This window comes from Melanaphis sacchari, unplaced genomic scaffold, assembly GCF_002803265.2.
Source record: "Melanaphis sacchari strain LSU unplaced genomic scaffold, SCAv2.0 Contig0_pilon_pilon, whole genome shotgun sequence".
Taxonomy (NCBI): domain Eukaryota; kingdom Metazoa; phylum Arthropoda; class Insecta; order Hemiptera; family Aphididae; genus Melanaphis; species Melanaphis sacchari.
This window is the reverse complement of record NW_020270366.1, coordinates 5,126,296-5,150,046: the sequence shown is the minus strand read 5'-3', so window position 1 is coordinate 5,150,046 and position 23,751 is coordinate 5,126,296. Positions and strand designations below refer to the sequence as shown.

General features: G+C 31.4%; 1 protein-coding gene across 2 annotated transcripts; it reads right to left on the bottom strand.

Annotated features, from left to right (window-relative positions):
* Window positions 1–1,977: 1,977 nt before the first annotated feature.
* On the bottom strand, window positions 1,978–22,608 carry LOC112603168 (proton-coupled amino acid transporter-like protein CG1139). Of its 2 annotated transcripts, none has more exons than XM_025351661.1 (11): window positions 22,258–22,608; window positions 11,727–11,831; window positions 8,785–8,873; window positions 6,386–6,511; window positions 6,137–6,287; window positions 5,918–6,039; window positions 5,734–5,818; window positions 5,388–5,663; window positions 4,293–4,471; window positions 3,075–3,247; window positions 1,978–2,901 (listed from the first exon to the last, which is right to left on the bottom strand). In XM_025351661.1, the coding sequence occupies exons 2-11, from the start codon at window positions 11,799–11,801 to the stop codon at window positions 2,648–2,650; spliced, it is 1,530 nt and encodes a 509-aa protein (XP_025207446.1). In that variant the 5' UTR covers window positions 11,802–11,831; window positions 22,258–22,608; the 3' UTR covers window positions 1,978–2,647. The 2 variants fall into 2 exon arrangements, with proteins under 2 accessions (XP_025207446.1, XP_025207527.1); XM_025351742.1 differs by lacking the exon at window positions 22,258–22,608 and adding an exon at window positions 11,937–12,123.
* Window positions 22,609–23,751: the final 1,143 nt, after the last annotated feature.

Sequence of the window (23,751 nt, the reverse complement as noted above, 5' to 3'; positions counted from 1 at the left end):
TGAATACTCAATACACATGGCTTTGAAATTATATTTGCTTGTTCAACTTAAATCCTTTTTGCAATGAAAATAAATCTGGTAGTACAGCCATAGTTTACTATAAAATAATATGTCAACTTGAAATAAATGAGAAATTTATTGATAAATTGTAATAACATATTAAATGTTTTAAAATGATCGTTAATATATACAGATAAGTGATCAAACATTTATGCATTCATTTTGAGTAAAAGGTTTGTATTTTAATGTTTATTTCCTTGCAAAGTTATTTTATGAACAAAATGATATTTTTGATAAAAATAATAGCATATTGGAACATACTTCATTTATGTAAATAATAAGTGTAAAAAAATATTTTATAAAATTGGTTGGTACTAGGTTAATGATCAGTAGGTAGTAGATACCTATTACATTAATTTATTATTAAATAGTATGTGATAACTGATGATATTAAACAACTAGAGAAACAGTTCTAATTAATACACATTTATCATATTAACATATTTCATATTACACAAACAAACAATAATACAAATAAGCAAATTATTGTTTTTTGATTATTAACATTTTTAATAACAATTAGGTATACTTGATATGTCTTAAAAATCATATATTGATTAAAATATTTAAATGTCCATAATTTGTAAAGGGAAAAAATATCCAATAAATTTTTAGTACAACTAATAAAAAGCGCAGCCCATTTAAAATGAAACAGTTATAATTAATCCTTTAATTAATTATACAACAATTAGTTATTAGTGTTATCATTATTCACCATATACTGATGTACTCTTGTCTCTAAACTCCTCTAGTAGAGTAATGATTTCTAATTCAATATAAATTAATCATTATTTTTACATGAAAATGATTTATATTGCTAGGCAAAATAGTAGGAATCTATTATATCTTGAACTTGGCCGTTTGATCTATATTAACTTATTTTATTGTAGAATAAATATTTTTTCAACAAATTATAAATTTTATTTTTAAATGCTAGTAAGTAGATAAATTTTTAATTTGTATATTACTCAATAATATAAAAGATGTCTATCTTTTCTATTAAATAATATTTGCACATACGACGTATTATAGTCATAGTACAAAGCATTTATTCAAGTAATGTATAATATTGATTATTGTTGAATAAATATTATGTTTCCTGTGATCAAGATTTTGGAATTAGGTGATTAAAATTTAAAATGAAATAATTAAGGTTGTAAAAAAACAACAACAAAAATGGTCAATACAATAATAATAATTATAATATTTTTACATATAATAATTAGCGAAAAAACCGCTTTGTAAATTATGTCAGTCTAAAATACATTATAAAAATCTAGTTTATTAAAAAAAATATATTATCTTAAATGTATATGATAATATATATATAATATATATAATATATATACTTAAAAATAAGATTCAATTAATTACAATCTATAATAATAGACATTTATGTTATTTTTTAAAATAAAATATAATGAACTCGTATCACAATAATAATTTCATAAGGTTAATTCGATTTAAGTATCTTCAAAGGTAAAAAAAAAAAAAAACAAAAAAAAAAATTAAACTAGAGATCTATCTCAACAACAATTATTTTCATTTTACTAACCAATTTAGGTCTACTGATGCAATTCATAATAGTAGAAATAGTAAAATAAATATAATATTTATTGAGCAATACAATTCCAAATGGTTCATCTACACCGTATGTTACTTATATAAAATATTATTGAAAAATGTATTCAGGGAAGGAATGTTAAAACGGCCGAGGTTATGATGCTTGGTTCATAAAGAAAAGAATTCAAAAAGAAACTTATAAATTTTATGTCCTGTTATTTGATTTTAATTTAAAAAAATAATGGCAACGAGTTTGAAATAAAATAAAATTTGTTCGCACTCAACTTAAAACATTGTACAGAGTATGAGTTAAATACTTAACATCAAAAGTAGAAAAAAAAATAAAAAAAAAAGTACAAAGAATATTTTTCTTTATATTTGTTCCGAGCGTTGTTTTAAAGTCAATAAAAATCATTGTTTTTGCCAAATGCACTGTGAATTTATCACGTATATTCGAGTGAAATAATATATTTTTGATTGACACTAAAATACATAGTAGTATGACATAATTTGAAAACCGGCCCGTGCCGTACTCAGACCGGTTGGAAAACTAAACACCTACGTTGGTATTATTATTATTATTTTGATTTTAAACGTTGGATTTAATTAATAAGAGCTTACAATATTAATAAAACCAAATACGATAATTTTAAAACGACAATAAAAATACTGAGTTGGCATTATCCATCCAAATTCTAAATCAACAACGCAAACAACTATAGTTGAATGACGTGTTACAGAATACTGGATTTGAGTTGTCTTATTCGTTACATGGTTTAAGAGTTCACCGAAGTAAACGCGTAATATTGATGTAATAATAATGTAAACAATAATTGGTCGTTACTCGCGAGTGAGGTGGAAAAAACTTTTAACTACTCGACGCACGACAACAACGATCACCGTCATCGTTGTTGTTTATTTGTTTTTTTTTTTTTTTGCAGTTGTCGTATAGTCCGTTTGTGGTGTGGGTTGACCATAAAACCCATCACAGAAACGAACTTAATCCTCATTGAAATGGAGGAAATCACGTCATGTGATGTATGATGTCGGACACGCTTGTGGACACGCCAATTACGAATGCAAATATGGCGATGAGGATGATCAGCAAGTTGCGCAGGCAGAATAGACCGAACCGTAAGTTTCCTTCATCCTTGTAGACGTCGGAGAACGTCAAAAAGCTAACGATGGCTGGTAACGCGATGCCCACAGAAGACAAACAGAACGCACCGATCAGCGAGATTAAGTGCTCCAAGTTTGGTATGGCAATGGCAAAGAAAACTGTATGAAAAAAAAAAAAATGTAATTTAATCTATTAACGTAACGCGTATAACGGGTGCGGAGAGGCACGAGGCTGTATGGTCGCGTACGACCATTTTTCAATTATCTCGGAACGGTTAAAGCCTCTCACACGAAACCTGGTAATTGACTTTCATCTTACGAGGAATACTTACACGTTACGATCACTATGGACGTGCGTAATGCATACTCCCAGCAGATCCTGTGTTCATTCTTTTCCATCTTTTGTTCCATTCCTTTCCAGATGATGTCAAATGCGACGTAGTTGGATAGAGCGTATGTAATGTAAATGGAAATTGACAGAAGGAGTTTCACGACTTGAGACAGCCTGTAAGCATAATTACGATTAATTAATTATATTTATCTTCAATCAATATGTCATAATATGTATGACATATTAAATATTATTGTTATATTGTATTTTACATAAAATGTATAGAAAATTCAATTGGATATTTAATTATTCGTTCACATATAATGCATAAAAATGAATTCTATTACGTTTATTAACTTTTTTTTAAAGAAAAACATCCATGTGCATGCTCTTAAAAGAAATTAAAACGTTCATTAAAATAATTGATCTATAAATGTTTAGTAATAGTAAACTTTACTTAATACTCAGGTTATAAATAATTCTTCAAAAAAATTTTTTATTTATATAATAAATAAATCTTATATTATATAATAATATATATAATTAAATTATCTTTTATTATAAAATTAACTATATAAAATAAAATAACCTTTCTTTTATATAATATATCCAATGTTATCATAAATCACTTCAAGGGTAATGGTTTTCACTAGTTGAGCCAGTTGGAGTACCAAATTTATTGAATGCAAATATACAATAAGATTTAAAATATATTTGGAAATATTTCTATAAGGTAGATGTGTTATACTTTGAAATTTAAACTCTATTAAGTCAAAAATTTTCCCTTTTATACATTTATCAATCTATATTACTGTTATCAATTATAATATAAGAATCAAATGTATTAGTCTATATTGAATGCATATATATATAATATATTACCGTAAGTGCCACGTATTCCTAAAATTATGTTAATATTTAAAAAAATATCTTAAATAAGTTAAATATTGTATAATAATGAGTTTAACAATAAGTGCCACTATGAAGATACAATTAATTTAAATTGAACGACCTAAAAATGATTTAAGTTTCTTAAAAATATGAATTTCGTTTATATTCACGTTCCATTTAATGTAAATAAGTGACGTTCAAATTTCGTTCGTAAAATATAAACGAGAACGCATATTCTTTTTAAGAACAAAATATATAAAGGACTTTATAATATTATATTAAAAACAAAATGTCATTTACATAATATATCTAATATTTGAATACTTACACTTCGGTCTGGGGCATGTCGAGTGTTATGCTACCGGTGGTATTTTCGCCGTACTTCAGATAGCCAAGTAATCCAACAACCGTGTACAAGAGAGAAATGGGCAACATGGAAGCATTAAGTACGCCAAACATACTGCCAAATTTCTTAGGATTCTTCATTTCGTTTTCAAGCGGCAAGACCTATACGAAACATCGAATAAATGCAATGTTCAATATTATAGAGCATATTATAATCGTGGACGATGATATTAAAGGATTAAAACTAGTCAATGAAATTAAATTGAGTCAATTAAATTAAGCCAACATTTAATACCTACCTTAAATTATAGGTGAATGAATAATTATTAGAATATATATAGAATTGTGTACAATATACCTATTTTTAATTACATATAAATTTATGACAATAATAACAGAATGAGGGCCACTTTATTATTAAACTAGCAATTTATTTAGGGCAAATCTATTTTAAATGTCTCCGAGGGTTTTCAGAAATTGATGAAAGAAAAATTGAATAATTAATGGGTTTTTTTTAATGGGTTAATTTAAAGAAATTAAAGGTAATATGCAAAATTTTGTTAATTGGGTTAACATTGAATTTTTAAGTCATTTTGATGATTATTATTCTTGATTAACCAAGGGTCAGATACGATTCGACGAAGGAAAATTAATTAAAAGGCCTGAACTGTTCTTAGGTTTTTGGTAGAACTACATATTTGATCGTCATATAGAATCACAATGCTATGATAATAGCTTTAATAATAATTATCAGTTTTTCGCTGGTAGATAATTTGGATTAAAGTATTAAATTAAAAATAACTATCAACCGTTTTGCTAAACAATTATCCTATCTGCTAAATGCATATTATAAATGAATATAGTTATTATTTGGTAATTACACGTGTAAATAATTTATAAAATATAAAATACTAAATAATTAAATTGAGAAATATTTATTGGTTTGATTTTATTTAAAGCAACGATGTGTACAGCATGGTTAAAACATCATTTGATTAATTAAATTAATTTTTAACACCCACCTTTGCAGGTTATTAGTATTAATGTAATATTAAATATTTTCATGGTTTGTACTTACCATACCGATGGCTTCCATGGCGAAAAGTACAGTGCCGAAGAACAATGGTATACTGTTAACGGTACCGATTGGTTCACGGCCGGCGAACGACGGCGTTTCCCGGAAAATGTAGTAGAAAATCAATACAAAACTTACGATGGTCATGCAAGTAGCAATTGAGGAGAACGGTGCCAGGAGTTTAAGATTCCTTATCCAAGAGATCAATATCAGTGGGATTAATAGGTACACCATGTACATCCGCACGTCCGTGTTGCCGCCGAAATAGAAATCGCAGACCTGTAACATTTTCCAAAATACTGTGAATGTAAATTCCAAAAGACCAGATTTAAGTGCCACTATCACTTACCACTTTGAGATTGCTAGCAATAAATACCAGGTAAATACAACTGGAACCTATTTGGTACAGGACTAGGAACATGTTTGTCATCATTCTGAAAAGCAACGAGTATTAAAATGGGGGTTGTTAATTTAACAGATAACCAATAAAATATAACATAATTAGAACAATAATATTATGGTCAGGGGCTTACCTCGCGTAAGGAGCCAATACCCTAGTGAATTTAGGACCCTCTTCGAAAGCCACTGCCACGGTACCTGGGTACGTGAGGCTGGGCACTTTTCTCTTGATGCATAGCTCGTGCGATGCAGTTATCTATACCAAACAAATAATCACGGTTTTATAATTAAGTTGTATTGCATGTGAGCAAGACGAATTATTCCTCGATGCGTTTATTATATTTTACACTTACCAGCAAATGTATCGTGTATGTACACAGTATTCCGATGATGATTGTACCCAACGTACCCACTACATAACCGGCGTTTTTAAACGCACTGGGCATGGCTAGAATTCCCGTACCTAGACTAGCCTTTAGAAGATGTATCAAGGTGTCAAAATACCTATACAAAAAATAGACAGAAAAAAATCGTAATTAATAATAATATTAATTATGGTCTATTGCTATGTTATTATGGATATGTATTATTATTCTACTCACGTTGTGGGGTGTTTTACGTCGCGGTGTTGGTATGGGTTGTAGTAATTTTGTTTCTCGTTCAACTGTGCGGCGGTGTCGCCTTTTGTATTGATGACGACACATTTGTTGAGGCTGTCCATGTTGATGCTGTACATCGCAACACAAAAAATATAATAATTTAATATATAATAATAATAATAATATAATATATTAGTCGTGTGTTGTGTCATTTGTATGGATAATTTCACTATTTGTACAATCGACTACTCACTCAAAAAATACCACGCATACACACACACACATAAACAAAAAGGAGAAACATCAATTCTAAACAATGCGGTGCATTTGATAAATCATTACAATTCAAACGCATAAATAAACGTCCATTGAGTATACAAGTGTGCTACATATCTAAATCGTTTTCAGTTCAGTCGGGCTTAATCCTAAGTTCTTTTATAACAATATATGTTTGTAGAAATCAACAAATACTAGAATCTTGTACTAATTATAACTTAGTGTATGACGAAAGACGAAGATATATTGTATTAACGTTCCTTGTTCGTTACGTGCGAAGCACGTGATGTTTAAACCCAGATGAAATAAATAAACTTTATGTAAACGACAGAAACTAGAATCTACAAAATTTATTAAATATGTATTATAATACACAGTATTATGATTTATGTTATTCCGACAAATGAAAACAATTTTTTATTAAATGTTAATTTTTTTATGAAAAGTACTTCTGTAGATTAACGAATTAAATTATATATATTATGCAATATACTTATACGTACTACTATACTATAATCAAGTTATATTAAGCAACAAAAATGATGACGCTAGTGATTGGTGGTAGAATGAGATACGTTATAGTATGTAAGATGAAATTAATATGAACGTTTTAATTAAAAAAAAAAATAAAAACATACCTAACGTATTAGATATGTTCTAACGATAAGAATAAAAAAACTAAATGATAAGAAACAAAAGAAAAACATTAATCGATTATTTTATCTACAATGTATATATGGTCATACATAAAAGAGTATTAGGTATTAGATCACTTAATGATTATTCATATCCGACCAAAAAAACCAACCTAACTAAATATTATCAAATATTAATAGGTCAAGACCGTATGTTCATATATTCTTCAAGAAACCACAAGCTACCGGAGTAAAATTTAACTATAGGCCATTGTAAATCAATAGCTTCTAATGATTTAAATTATATTGCTCAAATGTACATGCTCATAATATTATCTACTGTACATTATGCGCAATTATAAATGACGTTTTTTTAGATTGTTACAATTATGGTAAATTAATAAATATTAAACTCAGAGAGTACTTAAATTTATTTTTATTTAAGAATACTACATAGTATATTACCGACAACTTGACAATTAACTCGTTGGACACTCACATTATATATATATATATATATATTCACATAATCACATCAATAAATAAATAATAATTGATAATATACAGATTTATACATATTTCCATAGGTATATTACAATATTTACAGCGAAACTAATTATAATATGTACATATTTACGGTTTTACATGGCAAAAGTGTAAAACGATGATTTTTATTTGATATAAAACCGCAACGGTACAAATACATATTAACATATGATTTACAAATATAATAAATAAAATATATAAGGATCACAAATGTTTTATGTCATTTTTAAAAAACTACAGTCTTAAATTAAAATGTTGACTAAATGAAAAAAAACGACTTAATCAACTATTTTTTAGAATAATAGAAAATCAGAATTGTTATTATTACGACTCGCATCATAATGTAAGAATTCAGGAGTCTGATCTTAATTTTAAACTAACTTTATTGATGCACATGTATGATATGCTGAATTATATACGCATATATGCGAATACGGTACAATCCTTTGAACTGCAAAATACTATTGCTATAACAGTGTAAACTGTGAAAGTAAAAACAAAATATGTTCGTCATCGGGAAGAAGGTTTTTCATGAAAAAATTAATCGTCTGAACTTTGAAGCCAGCAGTTTAGTAGAGCTGATTTAATACCTACGTACGATTCCCCACACCATTGTGTATATAATAGGAACATATAATTTAGAGTGGCCTAACGCCTCACCCAAAAATGTTCGTTATTACGTCCGGCTAACGTCTCGGTTTTGTCTTAATAGCAGATAAGCAATAGCGATTCTCACAACCGGAAATATAATAAAAAATAAAAATGATAAAATAGAAAAACTTCATTGAATCGACGAGTTATATTTGCTGGTGATCCGAGATGATACGATGTCATAATAATATATATAAATATTGATAATGTGGGTATAGTTCAGGTCATATGCAAAAAAACACTAAAATTTAAACCTAATCTTTAAAAACGAGTTAAGTTTAATAATTAACTCACCAAGTATTTCCATTGATGGGTTTTCCGTTGATGTCCAATTCAGATCTCAGCATCCCTTGGTTATCGTAACCATCTACCGCTGCCATTTGCTGAAAAGAAATAAAATAGATGGTCATTGGTTATAAAACATATTATTACACAAAAACTGTATGACAGTACAAAAAAAAAAGAAAATTTGTCATTGCACGCGATTATCCTCTCTTCCCTCTCTTCCAGTGATATAATGAATAGGCACCTCAATGTTATAACAATATATGATACAGCGATGATAACCTCGGTGCACCGGCGGCTGTTTATCAGACGGAGACTTAACCGTCAGGCATTGAACGATAGCAGCAGCTGAGACAGTCGACGAGTAAGTACGTATAATGTGATGTAAATACATATTAATATACAGAATAAATTTCGTCGTTTGGTTTAATCTAAGTACGCGAATTATTATTATTTGTACGAAAAATATAGCTATATTGTGATCTCTATAGGCGTTTTATTTGGTGCACGGGCTACCTACAATATTTTTACGAGGACTCGACGTGCATCAGCTGTAGTTGTAATTCGAGCCGCGCATACACATATTGTGTGTGACAGTGTATATGCGCGCGCGCAAGGTATTTTTATTTTGTTTTACGACAAAATAGCTACGCCCCAGTCGTCTTCGTGACGTATTTGATTTTCTGCGCTTTTTATAGGTGCCAAAAATTATATCTGCCACAGATATTATAATCTGACACTAAAATAATTGAGCAATATTAAACTACGGTTGGTTGGTTGACGAAACGTCCGGTAGTCACGACATATAATAATGTAAAAGACACAATAAGAAACCGAATTTGATATGCTATAGATATTATTTGATGACATGAATCCCAATCTCGCGTATGAAATATGACATTTATAACTTACAATAACTTATAAGTTTGAAAGCGGTAAATGCGCGAAAGTTGAAGAAAAAAACGGGTTTAAATATTCTTCATATTATATACCTGATGTAAGGTGTTTTTCTAAAAGCCCTAAATTTTCCAAATCGTTATTGGTTCGTAAGAATTAATTATTTTTAGCAATATTATGGTTATATTACTGAGTTATTTTTCTGTACACAAGACACGTCAAAAGTGCCAAAAATTAGTCGGAAAAATAAGTAAATTATCATAGTTAATGGAATGCGAATACATTATTATTATTGTAGACTACCGTTTATGGTTTTAGAACCTAATAAACAGTCTAATACAGTAACCGCTATCCGAATTTCAAGTGTACTTTATCATAAATTATAATTTATAAATGCGTGTACATACAGGTGTCGGTCACGGATCGAGCGTGGGTATAATAAATGACACTCATAAATAATATCTTTGAATTATAATTAATATTGCGATAATGAAAAAGTAAAAATGTTTTTTTTCTGTTCGAAGAACAATAGGTTCTTGGCCGTTTCCGTTCTGTTCGTTGGTGTGTATTTTAATTTTGTTTAAACGTCACGAGAGCCAATACAGTAACATATAAGTATATATATTGTATCAGACGGCGGGTAATAGCTAATAGGTAATATAAGAATCAAAAAGTGCTCGAATTTAAATGTTCAAAAAATGCAGATACTAATAAACTTTAAGATAATTTTAATTTACTCGTTTATTTATGATAATAATATTGAATTATTATAACAAAGTTATACATTAAAAATTTAGTAAGTTTATTTTAAATTTAAGTACTAGTAATAATTTTTACATATTTACATACTGCGGGTCAATTACATTCGACTTATTACACTGTACAGAGGTTGTTATTTAAAAGTGTTTAGTGACAACATTTATTTGGTCATTGCTAAATCGTAACTCGTAAGAAAAATGTTCGCGTACATGTTTATAGTAAAAAATTACATGACGAGTTCAGAGCGTGCCAATAATGTTTATAATAATTATATAATAACTAGTAGTTCTTCGGATTTCTTTGCACGATATTAAATCGGATGTATAATAACTATGCAGCATCCCTAAAGTTCGATATGTTATGGGAATAGGAAAAATACATTAACTTTCCTTTACTATTATGAATGATCGAATAGTATCGGTTTTCTTTTGTATAATAGTGTTGTTTAGTAGTTTGTGGGGGAGGGGGTTATGGAGTATTTGGGTATGAATGTGTGTGGTTGGGGTGGGAATTGTTTATGTTTATATAATATTATTTAACCTGTTGACCTCTTTTATACAACTTCTTCCGCGAGTAGAAGTCATAAGTAATACTGTTTCACGATTTATCAAGATTCAATATATTATACAGAAATCTTTGCACCGAAGACAAATTAAATAAAAACAAAAGAAATTTATTCTCGCAGCATTATTCGCGTTTAACTGTTTTATATTATCCGATCAAGGCTGTTTGCATTTTTATTATTATAATTTTTTTTTTTTTTTTTTTGGCACGTATCGCGACCTCCGCGGTATAAAGGACACGGCTGTAGAAATACAATAATATTATAAACCTTCAATACACACACGACCTCTAAACACCTACCAATAAATAATCGGCGATAAACAGCTATAAAAACTTTTAGAAAAAGCCGTAAAAACGGACAAGTGCGATTTAAAAGCTATATGACCGAATAGGTTAGGACTCAATAATTTGTCTCAATCTATAGTCTCCGTGTATCGTGTTCTATTGCCCATTCGTTGCTATAATTCCTTACGTTCGAATCTAGTAACTACATAATTAAGCAGAAATTAAATGTGCATCTAAACAATATGGCGGAGTTGATGGCGTTAGATTTAAGAATGACATAAATTACTCCTGGAGCCAATCGATTCATATAAATCGGATTACTATTTTTTTAGTCTATAGCTAACCATTATTATTATTAATAATCAACCAAACTTCGACGTGAGTTCGGTACCACTGTAATAATATTTTATTGTTCATAAAATACGCATAGCTATGAGGAAACTCACTTGTTTGGAGATGTGTTGTTCTGGTTTTGTAGTGGAAGAGTAATTATTAAAGTTCCGCGTCATGCTGTCTGTCATTTCTACTGTCTTGGGCTGCGTGTATGCACACTAAAAACAGAAAATCAGAGAAATGTTATCCATTTGTTGAATGTTGTATTAATATAAATTAAAAAATAAAATTTTATAAAATAAAAAATAATTCGATTTCCGTACATGTTTGCAAGCGCACGCGAGTCGTTAGGGGGCAGGGGGAAGGAAAGACGATTACAAAGGTTTTAAAATCGAACTTTTTGAGAATGGGTCGACAATATCACGCGGGTGATGCAGTCTTTAAGACGAGCTGCAGCAGTGACCACTGTGATGATGTCCGCGTGCGGCGGAGCGTTCTGTACGACTGCTGAATAGAGCAGAGGCGAAAACGGCGCGCGTCCGAAAACCGTAATTCGATAAAGGCTTACCATCTTATCGCATTGAAACACGATACGTATACATGTGCGTGTTGCCACCATGCCCCACCTAATACACAAAACCTAATTACCGGCTGCAAAATTAAAATACTGTTGTTGAGTACCTATACACACACACACACACACACACACATACGGCACGAATAGGCCTAAGTACGTTTAACTCTTTGCGTTATAAGCTTTTCGTACGGTCACTGGTCAGCGTTATCGCGGGGCGCATGCAGTACCTAATAATTAGAGATTGAGTTAAGCGATCGAATTCGAATTTATTACATTATCAACTCCACGACAAAGTCCTATGTACCATTTTGGTATACGTTATGCAGTGTTGTTATAGGTAAGTTAAGTATAAACTTTGAAAGCGAATGAATAACTCCTGTAAAATTGTTTGCATTTTGTACTAATATCAGATAAAATAAATATAATTAATGATTGTTGATTTGTGCACGAAACTCAAACGCGATAAACAAAATTACGCTATCAATCTTATTAATCCTGTATACTGCGGCAATTCGCTCATAAATATATTATAAATATTTGCGATCGTGCGTAAAAATAATATGTAATGATAAAATAAGTAAATATGCTGCAAACAGTGCAAACGGAGTTTTATAAAATCCAATAATCGACGGAAAATAACACAAAAACACTAGCACTAAGTTTCATCGGCAGTAGAAAATTCTAGATATTTCAATTTGTTTCCATACATAATATATAGACAATGAGACGACGACGGTGATTAAAGACGAAAATAATTATAATTATAATAATAATAATACCATTAAATAAAAAGCCACAACTATTTACTCTAGTCTGTTACACTCAGTTATCGATAATTAAAATAATTAAATAATAAAATAATAAAATAATAAAATAATATATTTTAGTTTTCTTACAAAAAAATACTGGGCCTCACTAAGTAAACACGTTGAGCATGTTCAAAAACTTTACATAATACTTAATTAATAATATACTATACTATAAAATTGTCTTTCACTTTTGCAAGTTGTAGTTTCACACGCAAAAGTAAATAAGAACAATATTTATAAGTTAAAATGTATTTGTTGGAAATCATCGCAATAAGTATATAGGCATTGAACTAATACTGTAGTGTGAACGGACGACTTTTAGAGTATCAAGATAATTATTAGTAGAAATCAAACAACAAATAGTATAATATAATTTTGGGATATAAAAATGACGACGGTAATCAAAATATAAAACCATTATTATAAAATTTATATTTTCGTTTATAACGAGAAGTTACGAACATTTTAGAGAGGTAACGAAAAAATGTGTAATCATAATGTCATAATGTATTTGGTTGGTTGGAATCCGCAACGACAGTGGGGGTGGATTTGCTACGCTCTCTGATGTTTTCCGGCCGGTCTGAACCTTGGCCGATTTGCGCGATCGATCCAACCGATTAAGTGTCGTCGTCGGAAAAAATCGTTTTTTTTTTAACATTTCTTAACAATAATAGATGACAGTATAATAATTCTTTCGTAATCGTAATAGAAAACCGCACGGTCCGCACGATTCGCGCACGTGCGGTTAACCTGAAGTCAACTATTATCATTTCCCTATAGACCGCGTCTGTTTTCTCGCATCGTAACGACTGAACGATAATTACTGATACAGTTGATATAATAATAACTAATAAGATAGGGTACACGTTTATGTTTTTTTTTGTATGATGTAAATAATTATACTGCATTGTATTTGGGTAAGTGTACTTAATACAAGTTTTTGTTTTATATTTTTTTTTGGAAGACCTTGACGTCCGCAATCGTAAATTATTTTGAACTAAGAAAATAAATATAACTTCGTTTTATAATATATTGTATCTGTCAGGTAGAACTAGAAAATTAAAATATTATATTTTAATATAAATTGTCAAAAAAAAAAAAAATTCTCAAAATAGACAATGGGGATATTGCATACGGTAGGTATCAAAAGAATTGGCCAATGCAGAGATTTTGTAAAGACGAATTTGATACAATGTATAAAAGGCGACGTGGGCGTTGTTGTGGAAAACGATCAGAGAAATTTCAGTAAAACATTCGGTTTGTTTAGTTTATTATTTCTTACCTCACGCTGTCGCCGCAAAATATCAAAACACCTATACACTTAAAAAAATCATTACGGATGTTGTAAAGTTTAAATGTTAAAGAAGCATATCGATCTGTGGTATTGGTATAATATTAACGCGTTCTTTTACCGCATAAATATATAATACTGATAGCAGCAGGCAGAGTGGTACCTAAAACAGCATTGCTCTAACGATTTACGACGTTCACTTTTCGTGAGAAATTATAAGTTATTTTTGATGAAAGAATTGATCCCGTTGCGTACAGGCAATGTGTTATACGAATGTCTATTTTTGCAATGCAAAAAATAGATTGCTGTTACACAATAATATACGTCATATACCTGCCTACTTACTTACCTACACTAACCTACAGCTCTCAAGCGTGCTTTTATTGGCTATATTAATGTATTGCATATAATTGGCGATATGATAAGAAATTACTTTTGAATATTTTTAATCACTCAAATTTGTATTAATAAACCTCAAGGTTAATTGTCTGAATATACATATTATTTTGCGTGTATATTATTTAAATTTAATTATAGCAATAACTTTCCATCACTCCTCCACGGGACGGTTACTTTATAATGTGAGCTATTAATATTTTGCAAACATGATTATTTTATCTGGTAAATAATTATTATCAGACGGTGATTAAATTGAAATTTGCGAATAAACATCGGTATTATAAGTTATATAATATAATATAATATATATTAAAAGGTAAATACAGACGGTAAAATCAACAAGATAATATGTATACATAGGCGTGCACAGACTTCAATTTCTGATGGAATAACAATATTAAGGCATTTATATTTAGAGAGTTCCTTTACATTTTTTTAAATACTTTTCCTTAGTAGCGAGTATTACATAGTGCATAGAATAAAATTTAATGTACATACGATATAAATGTATTGAATTTGTATGTGTCAACATGTTTTTAAATTCTTTAAAATCATACAAAATAAATATAAATCCAATCATCTATAACAGGGATGGGCAACTGGCGGCCCGCGTACCTTTTTTATCTGGCCCGCGCTACATTTTCATATTACTTCATATAATTTTAGCGCTTATCTGTATTTTATTTTATTTTATTACATTTTTTGATAAAATGTGGATATAAATTCTTTTCTAGTTTTAAACCGAAACTAAATTATTAAATCGTTTAACAGATGAAACCTTGGGACATTTATTAAGAGTTTCAACTACAGAAATAGAAGTGGATTTTACTAAATTGTCCTATGCACTGCGGCCCGCTAGATTTTAAAGTACTTAAAAGTGGCCCGCTAGTTACTTTGAGTTGCCCATCTCTGATCTATAAAAATAAGAACTCATCAAACAAAAATATAAAAAAAAGCTTAGTTTAATATTTATAAATTAAATATTCACATAAATGAACATAATATATGTACATATATTTATTGTTGCCTTATTATAAATTAGCTCTCCTATTTTCCATACCTATGAATTCGTCAATTACATTGGCAATATCAATATTAGATGATAGCTCTGGTTCACTAAACATTAATAATAGACTATTCAGTCAGTCTTGGTGAATTTTTCTACTCGATATATTCTTTACTACAATTAATTTCGAAAATACTCATTCATAGGTATAACTTGTAGCTGTTACATTTTTAAAGAATTTTTATACGATAAAAAATTCATGATAATAAAGTCTATATAATAAGGTTATCGGATATATAGTTTTTGTTAATTGAGTAGGTGAGGGTTACTAACAAATATTTTTAATTTTATCACACTCTCGCGTTTAATACAATTTTCATGATCTCTACGAACATATTATTAAACAATATGCATATAAATTGAATATAATAATTAAATACACGTAAATTGTACTGTGTCCATAAAGAAATGTCTGGTCGAACTTGGACTCATGAACACACCATGTGCCTATAGTCTCGAGCGTTATATTATAGTTAATAAGTGGAAAAGTTAAATTAAAATAATATATAATATTATCAGTTATTACAGATCTTGTTCAATGATACTGGTATTAGAAAAAAGATCAAAAATAAACACAACGGACAATGATACTACCGCGAGCTTGTAACCTCTAAAGCACAGTAAAGAACTTTTAAGCAAGACCTCGTGGATTACGCCAACACACTATTTTGTTTTTTTAGTAATAATAAAATTAGGTTTTATGTGACGTTTATAATTAATTGTATCAGTCTTATCGACTTTCGTGCTCCAAAAGCCCGACGGGGCGTTTTAGCAAACGCTGTAGGCGCTGTAGCAGTATGATGATAATATTATGTTTTATACACATATAATGATAATAATTATATTAAATACCGTAATGTTGAACCGGCGTTTGATGTGATGGAACAACGGGTTTTTTTTTTGCACAAAAATAAAATACGTCTGGACCGGATCCAACCCACGCGCGTCACCACTGCTGCGATATCAACGCGTACAAGGTTTAATAAATAGTATTATAATATTATTATAGTCGTTTTGTCCCGCAAGATAACGTTACACAGTGCTGACCGTACATAAGGGCTATGTAGCGTGGTAATAGTATAAAAACCTATTGATTAAGCTAAAAAAAAAAAAAAAAAAAAAAAAAAACGATTTTACAGATTTTCAATTCCTCAAATCAGAAAATGCTCGATAATGATAACACTAGTGTAATATCTATTAGTTGTTGGGTTTTTTTTTGTAATTTTTTTTTATATTCCTCTACATAGCGATCATTTTGGGGCGTTAGAAGGTTCTCAAAATTCTATGTAAACAATAATATTTTTAGAATGTTTCATAGTGTTTGTTACTGACAATCATTTTTTTATGTTAATATTCTTGGAATTTTGTAAAGTGAATTTATATAACTCGAATTATATCATTGTGATCCTGACACATATTTAATACGTACACAGTCATTACACACTATCATATCATTATTTTTATTACGTAGACGAGCGCATCAATGAATAAATCGCCATCACGCTTTCGACGAATTCGCAATGTTGTGTTGATTGCGTGGTGTAACTAAGATCAGATAAAACTAGCTAATTGAAGTGTACAACGTAAGCCTCCGCTATCCGTAAACTATAAAATGAGTATGAGTACTCGCAGGTACTTGACAAATATTTTTTCGTTTAAAACCGTAAGGATTTAAATAAATATCGGATATAGAGATTAGAGGATTCAAAATCGTTGCAAAGCAAAAAAAAAAACCGCTGTTTAATATATTATATAATAATCACAAAGAGTTCTCCCGATTTAAACGCTTTAATCAGCAGTTATAAAAATTTATTAAAATATCTTTGACCATTAAAACATAATGTCGCAAAATATTAAATATATTATGAATATAATCGCGTATATAGTATACCAACTACTCACGTCGCACCCGTACCCGTCTTACAAACGTATAATAATTAACAAATTTTTATTCAGAAGCTCCGATTTCTATTGTTAACTAAAATATTGGTGAGTTTTGATTAATCGTTAAACAAAGTGGTAAAAAACTAACGTTGTTCAATAATAATATGCTGACATATCATTACATAGCTTAAGGATAATAAATAAATAACGGTTAAGTTGTCGCACACAGATAATGGTTACTTCTTATATAACTCTTTCGTCATTGATAAAAGGGACGACTCGCACTGTAAAGGTCACGTAGAAATTGACACGTGTTGGTGACAATGGGACACAAGATGTGTGGCTTTCTTGTGTGCCGCCAGAGACTGGGGAAGGCTGAATAAGTGTCTCTACTGCCGAGAAGAAGGCTAGTTCTGTTAGATCACAGAGGTCTTTAATTGTCGTCTTTTTAATGAGCGCATGTGCACCAATAATTCGAGCAACACCTTCAACACCAGATTTTGTGAATGAACACTGGACTTCACTTTTTAAAGAGCTAAACTAGTGTTATTTTTTCATTTGGATTTACTTGTTTGGTATGTTAAGCGCTAGTATATGAATGAAAAAAAAACATATACATTTGACATTATATATAATATGTTAAATAATAATTATTAAAGTATAAAACCTAAATCAATATTAATGTCACTATATTACATAACAATAAAATATTTTATGCAGTTTAATTAAGTATACATGAGTGTATTTCGGATGATAAATCACTGTACTTGCAAATTTACTATAGGTACTTGCTCGCATTTATGAACCACATATGGTAATATTAATATACGTAAATATGAAACAGTTGCATGAAACTCGTTCAGAAGCAAACGTTAAAAGTTTAACGAAACGTTGACAATTACCGACACTAGAGTATCATGATACGATATTATTTTAATTAAAATATGTACATTTTATCGAGTATAAATACCAATACACATCTATCCTGCAGTATAGTGATGGAAAAAATACACTAATTACTTATTAAAATCAAATGCATTTTATATAATGTAATTGATGTATAAAATTTAATGTATTATTATTCGACATAAATTGATGTAATTTGTATTTACTATTTGAATACAATTTTTAAAAGTACGAGTATTTAATCCATCTCTGCTCGTAATGCACAAATCGAAGACAATTCTCACAGTTATTATTTTACCAGTGTTTTATTTTTTTTCTTCTGATGACAAAAGTAGGTCTGCAAACTCGATTTCTGTCTCGTCGTAATATTACAGCGTAAACATCATACGCTTGTTTATCATTGACCGCCAGATCTACTAGCAAATTCATGTAGTCATATTTATACCTAGATAATAGGTATCTACTACCTAATGATTCCTCAGACGTGTATAAAATTGCTCGTCAAGTATGTTATGTTTAGAAGTTGTTCGCTGCAATCGATAGTTAATATTGCATTCCGCCGGCTTGTCAATTATGTTGGTGTATACTGTACACTGAGCATACAGTCAGAGATGGTTTAAGAAATTATAGGATTGAAATAAATACAAATTATTATCAAATATTACAAAATTTTATGGTACATTTATCACGTTGGTATGCATCAAAATCGAGTATAGGCCACGAGAGGGTGTTGCTACGCAATAGCGGAAATCGAAATGACCATTGTGTATGGTACGATAGGTAACAGCTGCAGTGCGTTGATGTTAGTCGGGAATTTATTTTACTGCAGATATAAACTCGCATGTCATCGTGCGTGACGAAAATTTAGACAATTTTTTTATCACCCCACTTAACTATTGTTTTGGAAACACGATCGACCTTGAACGGAACATGCGATACATTATAAACGGTAGGAGGAATATTATTATAATAAGTAATACACACATATTAGTACGTACGATGTAATAATATTAAGACACGACCGGTTTGTAGTTTGTATACTATATAATATACCTACCGTAAACTCGACCACAATATTATTATTTTTTACAGTGTTATATATATTAATATTGTCTCAAAAGTGGTTTCGCACGCGTTTTGAGTGATTGTTTATAGGGGAGGACTGTAGCAAGAATACACGAACGTAGAATCTATAGACGTTTTGCCCGAAGTGTGTATTGCATAGTCGATCGCACTGAGCACGAATTTTGAAATTTGTGTGAAAAAAGTGTCCCAGCTACGGTGGTCAACAAAAGGCAGCACCGGTGGTTAGAGGGGGTAAGCAGAAAGCACTTTCACCTGAAATGACGTCTCGTCACGAAGCGGAGGTCAAACTTGCCTAGGCGGTATGTATGTGATGTACAGACATAGTAGTGACTATAGGTATTGAGAGGGGTCATGGCGGGGACACGACTTGTGTGGAAAGTCGTTGTATCCATCCGCGGTTCGATTTTATATTTATTTTTTTCAAAAATATTTTTGAACGACTTTTGCGAAAGTTTTGATTAGCATTACGTAAAATACATTATAATTATAATAAGGTGTTAAAAGTCGGTCTAAGTGTAAGATATTAAATTCAAAAACGAGTTTTTTCTTTTACGCGTTGACTAATCTAATTGTTGTTATTGGTCTGCTAACGTCACGAATAATAATTTAACGATGGATTTCATAATTCATATCGATTTAATAGTTGCATTGACGATGGCGACGACAGTGTTATATTTTATTGTAGAACAACCTCCCGATTTTCCGATAGGCGTATTAGTTGGTTATAAGTACTGCCACAGCTCACGTGACTTGTTTGGTGACTATGTTTATCGGCTGTATATTAAAGATATACGCGAGTGTGCAGGTTTTAACTAGCTGGACCCACAATCGACAACCGAAATGTGTGTGCATGTGAATGTGGGCGCTTGTGTGCGTAAGTGGTTATATTGGGTTATTATATATAGACACGGTGCGGCAGCCGAAAAACCGGTTAGGAAAACTTCTAATGGATTTTGGAAAGCAAATAAAAACGTCAATGGAACACCATTATAATAATATAATATAATACATTAATATATACAATGTAAATTATAATGGACGAGCTTAGGAGAATTATTTATATTGTTATCTTCTTATTATATTATTATACATGGTACTAATAATATGAGGTTGATTCGGTAAGGTTTGCTTACTGAATACATTTTGGTTTTTATGTCCAATTGACAATTAAAATAAATAAATATGCAAGTCTAGGTGTGTTTTGAATCACGCCTATCGTCACAGTAAAATATATAAGTATTTAAAAAGATGATCAGTCCAAACTCTAATCGTATTTGAAATAGTGTTGTAATTGTGTCAATAACGAGTACACAATGGTCGGAATAAATGTTAAAAATGTGATATTACGTCAAATTTGAAGAGCTGTATGGTAATTTCGTTATTTGCGTAATATTACCGGTACGAGCTTTAGTAACGACGGTTTTGTTTGAAAATAAGTGACGTAAAAAACCTAAGTACACAGATATAATAATATACCATATGTGAACTTTGATCGGTGAAATTCCAGATTAACCGTGTTTTCGGTCTCGTCGAACATCTTGATCTGATGAATCATCCTGGGTTATTTTCATATGGGATCCGACCTACATACGCTCCCGGCCAACGAATTTAATGTTAAATATTAAATAGTAACAGCATACATGCTGTTCGATGCGGCTTACACGAAACGAAATTTCAAAAAAATAATAGTACTTCTATTGTTCCTTGTTTCTTAGTAAAAAGGACGTGTTTCAACACGTCCTTTTGTTAATGTCCGTAGGGGGTGGTCTGACCTTGGAAGTTAGGGTTCGATAATATATACCGAACATACCGACCTCACTCCCTAAATTTCAAAAAAAGAACCCATTCATCTTATTTCCCCCCCCGTTAGCGAATGGCGGGAATTTAGCTGGATGACAATAAAGTATTATTCATTTTCAGACGGGATTGCGTTATCACACATTTAATCTTCTACATGAAAGTAGAACGGTATTAATGCGAGATTCCAATATTTCATTATCGTTATCACCAGAGTAAAAATAAAAATCATGATTCGTGGCTAAACAACGTTAATGAGTTTTGTTAACGCACAATAATAATAATTATTGGAAGACACTCGTATAAGTACTTAATAGGCATATATTATAATTTATATATTGATATTATAATATAGAGATAATACACACCCGGGGAAATACTGGGAATTAAACGGATATCGTTTGTATAAGAAAAGTTTGGTTATACTCTCCCGGAGCGCTCTCTTCGATGTACGGATTTTCGATAGCGTTTCGTATCGTGCGTTCAAGGATTACGCAACAGTTGTTTAAAAATAGACTTTGCGAGACGGCGGCTGCGGCTGCGACGACGACATGATTACAATATTATACGAGTGCACAGCATAAAAAAAAAAAAAGAAGGTTTTGATGGTCCGTAGAAAAATATGTCGAAAATATGTTATAATTGTCCTCGCCGCAACGCGCGCGTTGAAGCACACCACGCTAAAAATACACGCCGCAAGTCGAAAGTCACCCCCAGACCAATCATCATCGTTCTATACAAGTTCTATTTTGCTATCGCGAAGTTTGACGATAAGCAATGGTAATAATAAGTACAATTAAAGTCGATTACAATACAATATTATACTCACATCTTCTGTGCATATATTGTTCCCGTGTAACGGAATTGGAATGTATTACTTGTCGCACGGAGAGACCGTACACACTGTTTCAACGACCGGTGGTGCGATAATCAGATAATATGATTTTATTATAGGTAGTACGGAAGACTTGAAAATCGGTGGTTGACGATTGCACTGCAGGGAAAAAACGAACGATATCACGTACGTCCGGTCGAACGTCGATGATTATCGAAATCGGAAAAATACAATTCACACCTACAAACGACTACTGCTGTTTGGTGGTGTAATTGCGGTGACGGTTGATCGAGTGGGTGTACGCGGGACGACGGGACGGATATTTGAACCGGCGGCGGGCGTACTGTAAACTGAACGCGGTGCTCGCCGGCCGGCCGTATATATATAAGCCGCGGCGGCGCGCGATACGTTTCCCTTTCCACCACAATAAACGGAACGCTGCAGCGCCACCACCGACCCGCCGCTGCGGGGTTGTTGGTGTTGCGGCGACCGAGTCGAGTGGCCGAGAGGAGTCTCACGTTTCCAGCAGGGAGGGGGTTTGCGGGAAGTCGCGCGGCGACGGGGAGGATGGCGGCGGTCGAGTGGTCGAGTGGACGAGTGGACGAGTTGTTCGTCCACAGCGCTTGCACGTGGTCTGATCGTCAAGATTTTTATTGTTCCTCGTAGGCGGGTATTATGCGATTGCAATACAATGTATTACTTTTATCGTCATAATTCGCGACGTTTTTACGTAAATCACCGGCTCCCGTCCTCGCCAGAGTGGCGTACTTGCAGCCGATAGAATTGGCGCGGATTTGCGCGGATTTGTCTCGTCTTAATCGCATACGCCAGTGGCGGTAGATGGGCGGCACGAGGGGAGGTTTCACGTGAGTCGGCTGTGTCACTATTATCCGAAAATCCCGTGTCGTATAATATCTTGTGTGATATTTTATAACATTATATTATGTATTGTCTAATATTATTGTAAAAAAACCATCTTAGGACACGGTGATGCAATTATACGACTTCGAGCAAATATATCGTCATCAACACCGAACTAGGGTTATCTTGACTTAACGGAAAAAAAAAGTCCGTGCAAAAGAGATCCAGCCGAATGACTTGTCTATCCGGCAACGGAGAGGAGAACCGTATTTGTTCTGTTCAATGTGTACACAAGTCCATAAATATATGGGTATATTGGACGGCAATGATATTATAATATATATATATATATATCATATATAATATTATCGTAATGAGGCTCATCAAATTACGACCAGTTCCCCTCCTTGCTTCTTGCACAGTCTTTATCGGTCATGATGTTAAATATAAGCCACCCGTTGACGGCGCTCTGCGTTTCTGCACACTATAAATTGACAGTATTATACTAATAAGTAATAAGTGACAAAATATTAAAACATAACATTATATTACGATAATGTATGACAACGACGAGTTCTGCTCGGACGTTCCTGGAGTAGAATTAATCGTGGTCGATAAGGTACTTTT

What these genes read in the sequence shown, in the direction of transcription:
- LOC112603168 (XM_025351661.1), bottom strand. Translation starts at nt 11,801, where the DNA reads ATGACAGACAGCATGACGCGGAACTTTAATAATTACTCTTCCACTACA. An exon ending in CCCATCAATGGAAATACTTG is followed by an intron (nt 6,512 to 8,784) that starts GTGAGTTAATTA and finishes TGCGATGTACAG; the next exon opens with CATCAACATGGACAGCCTCA. An exon ending in TTGCTAGCAATCTCAAAGTG is followed by an intron (nt 5,664 to 5,733) that starts GTAAGTGATAGT and finishes AAAATGTTACAG; the next exon opens with GTCTGCGATTTCTATTTCGG.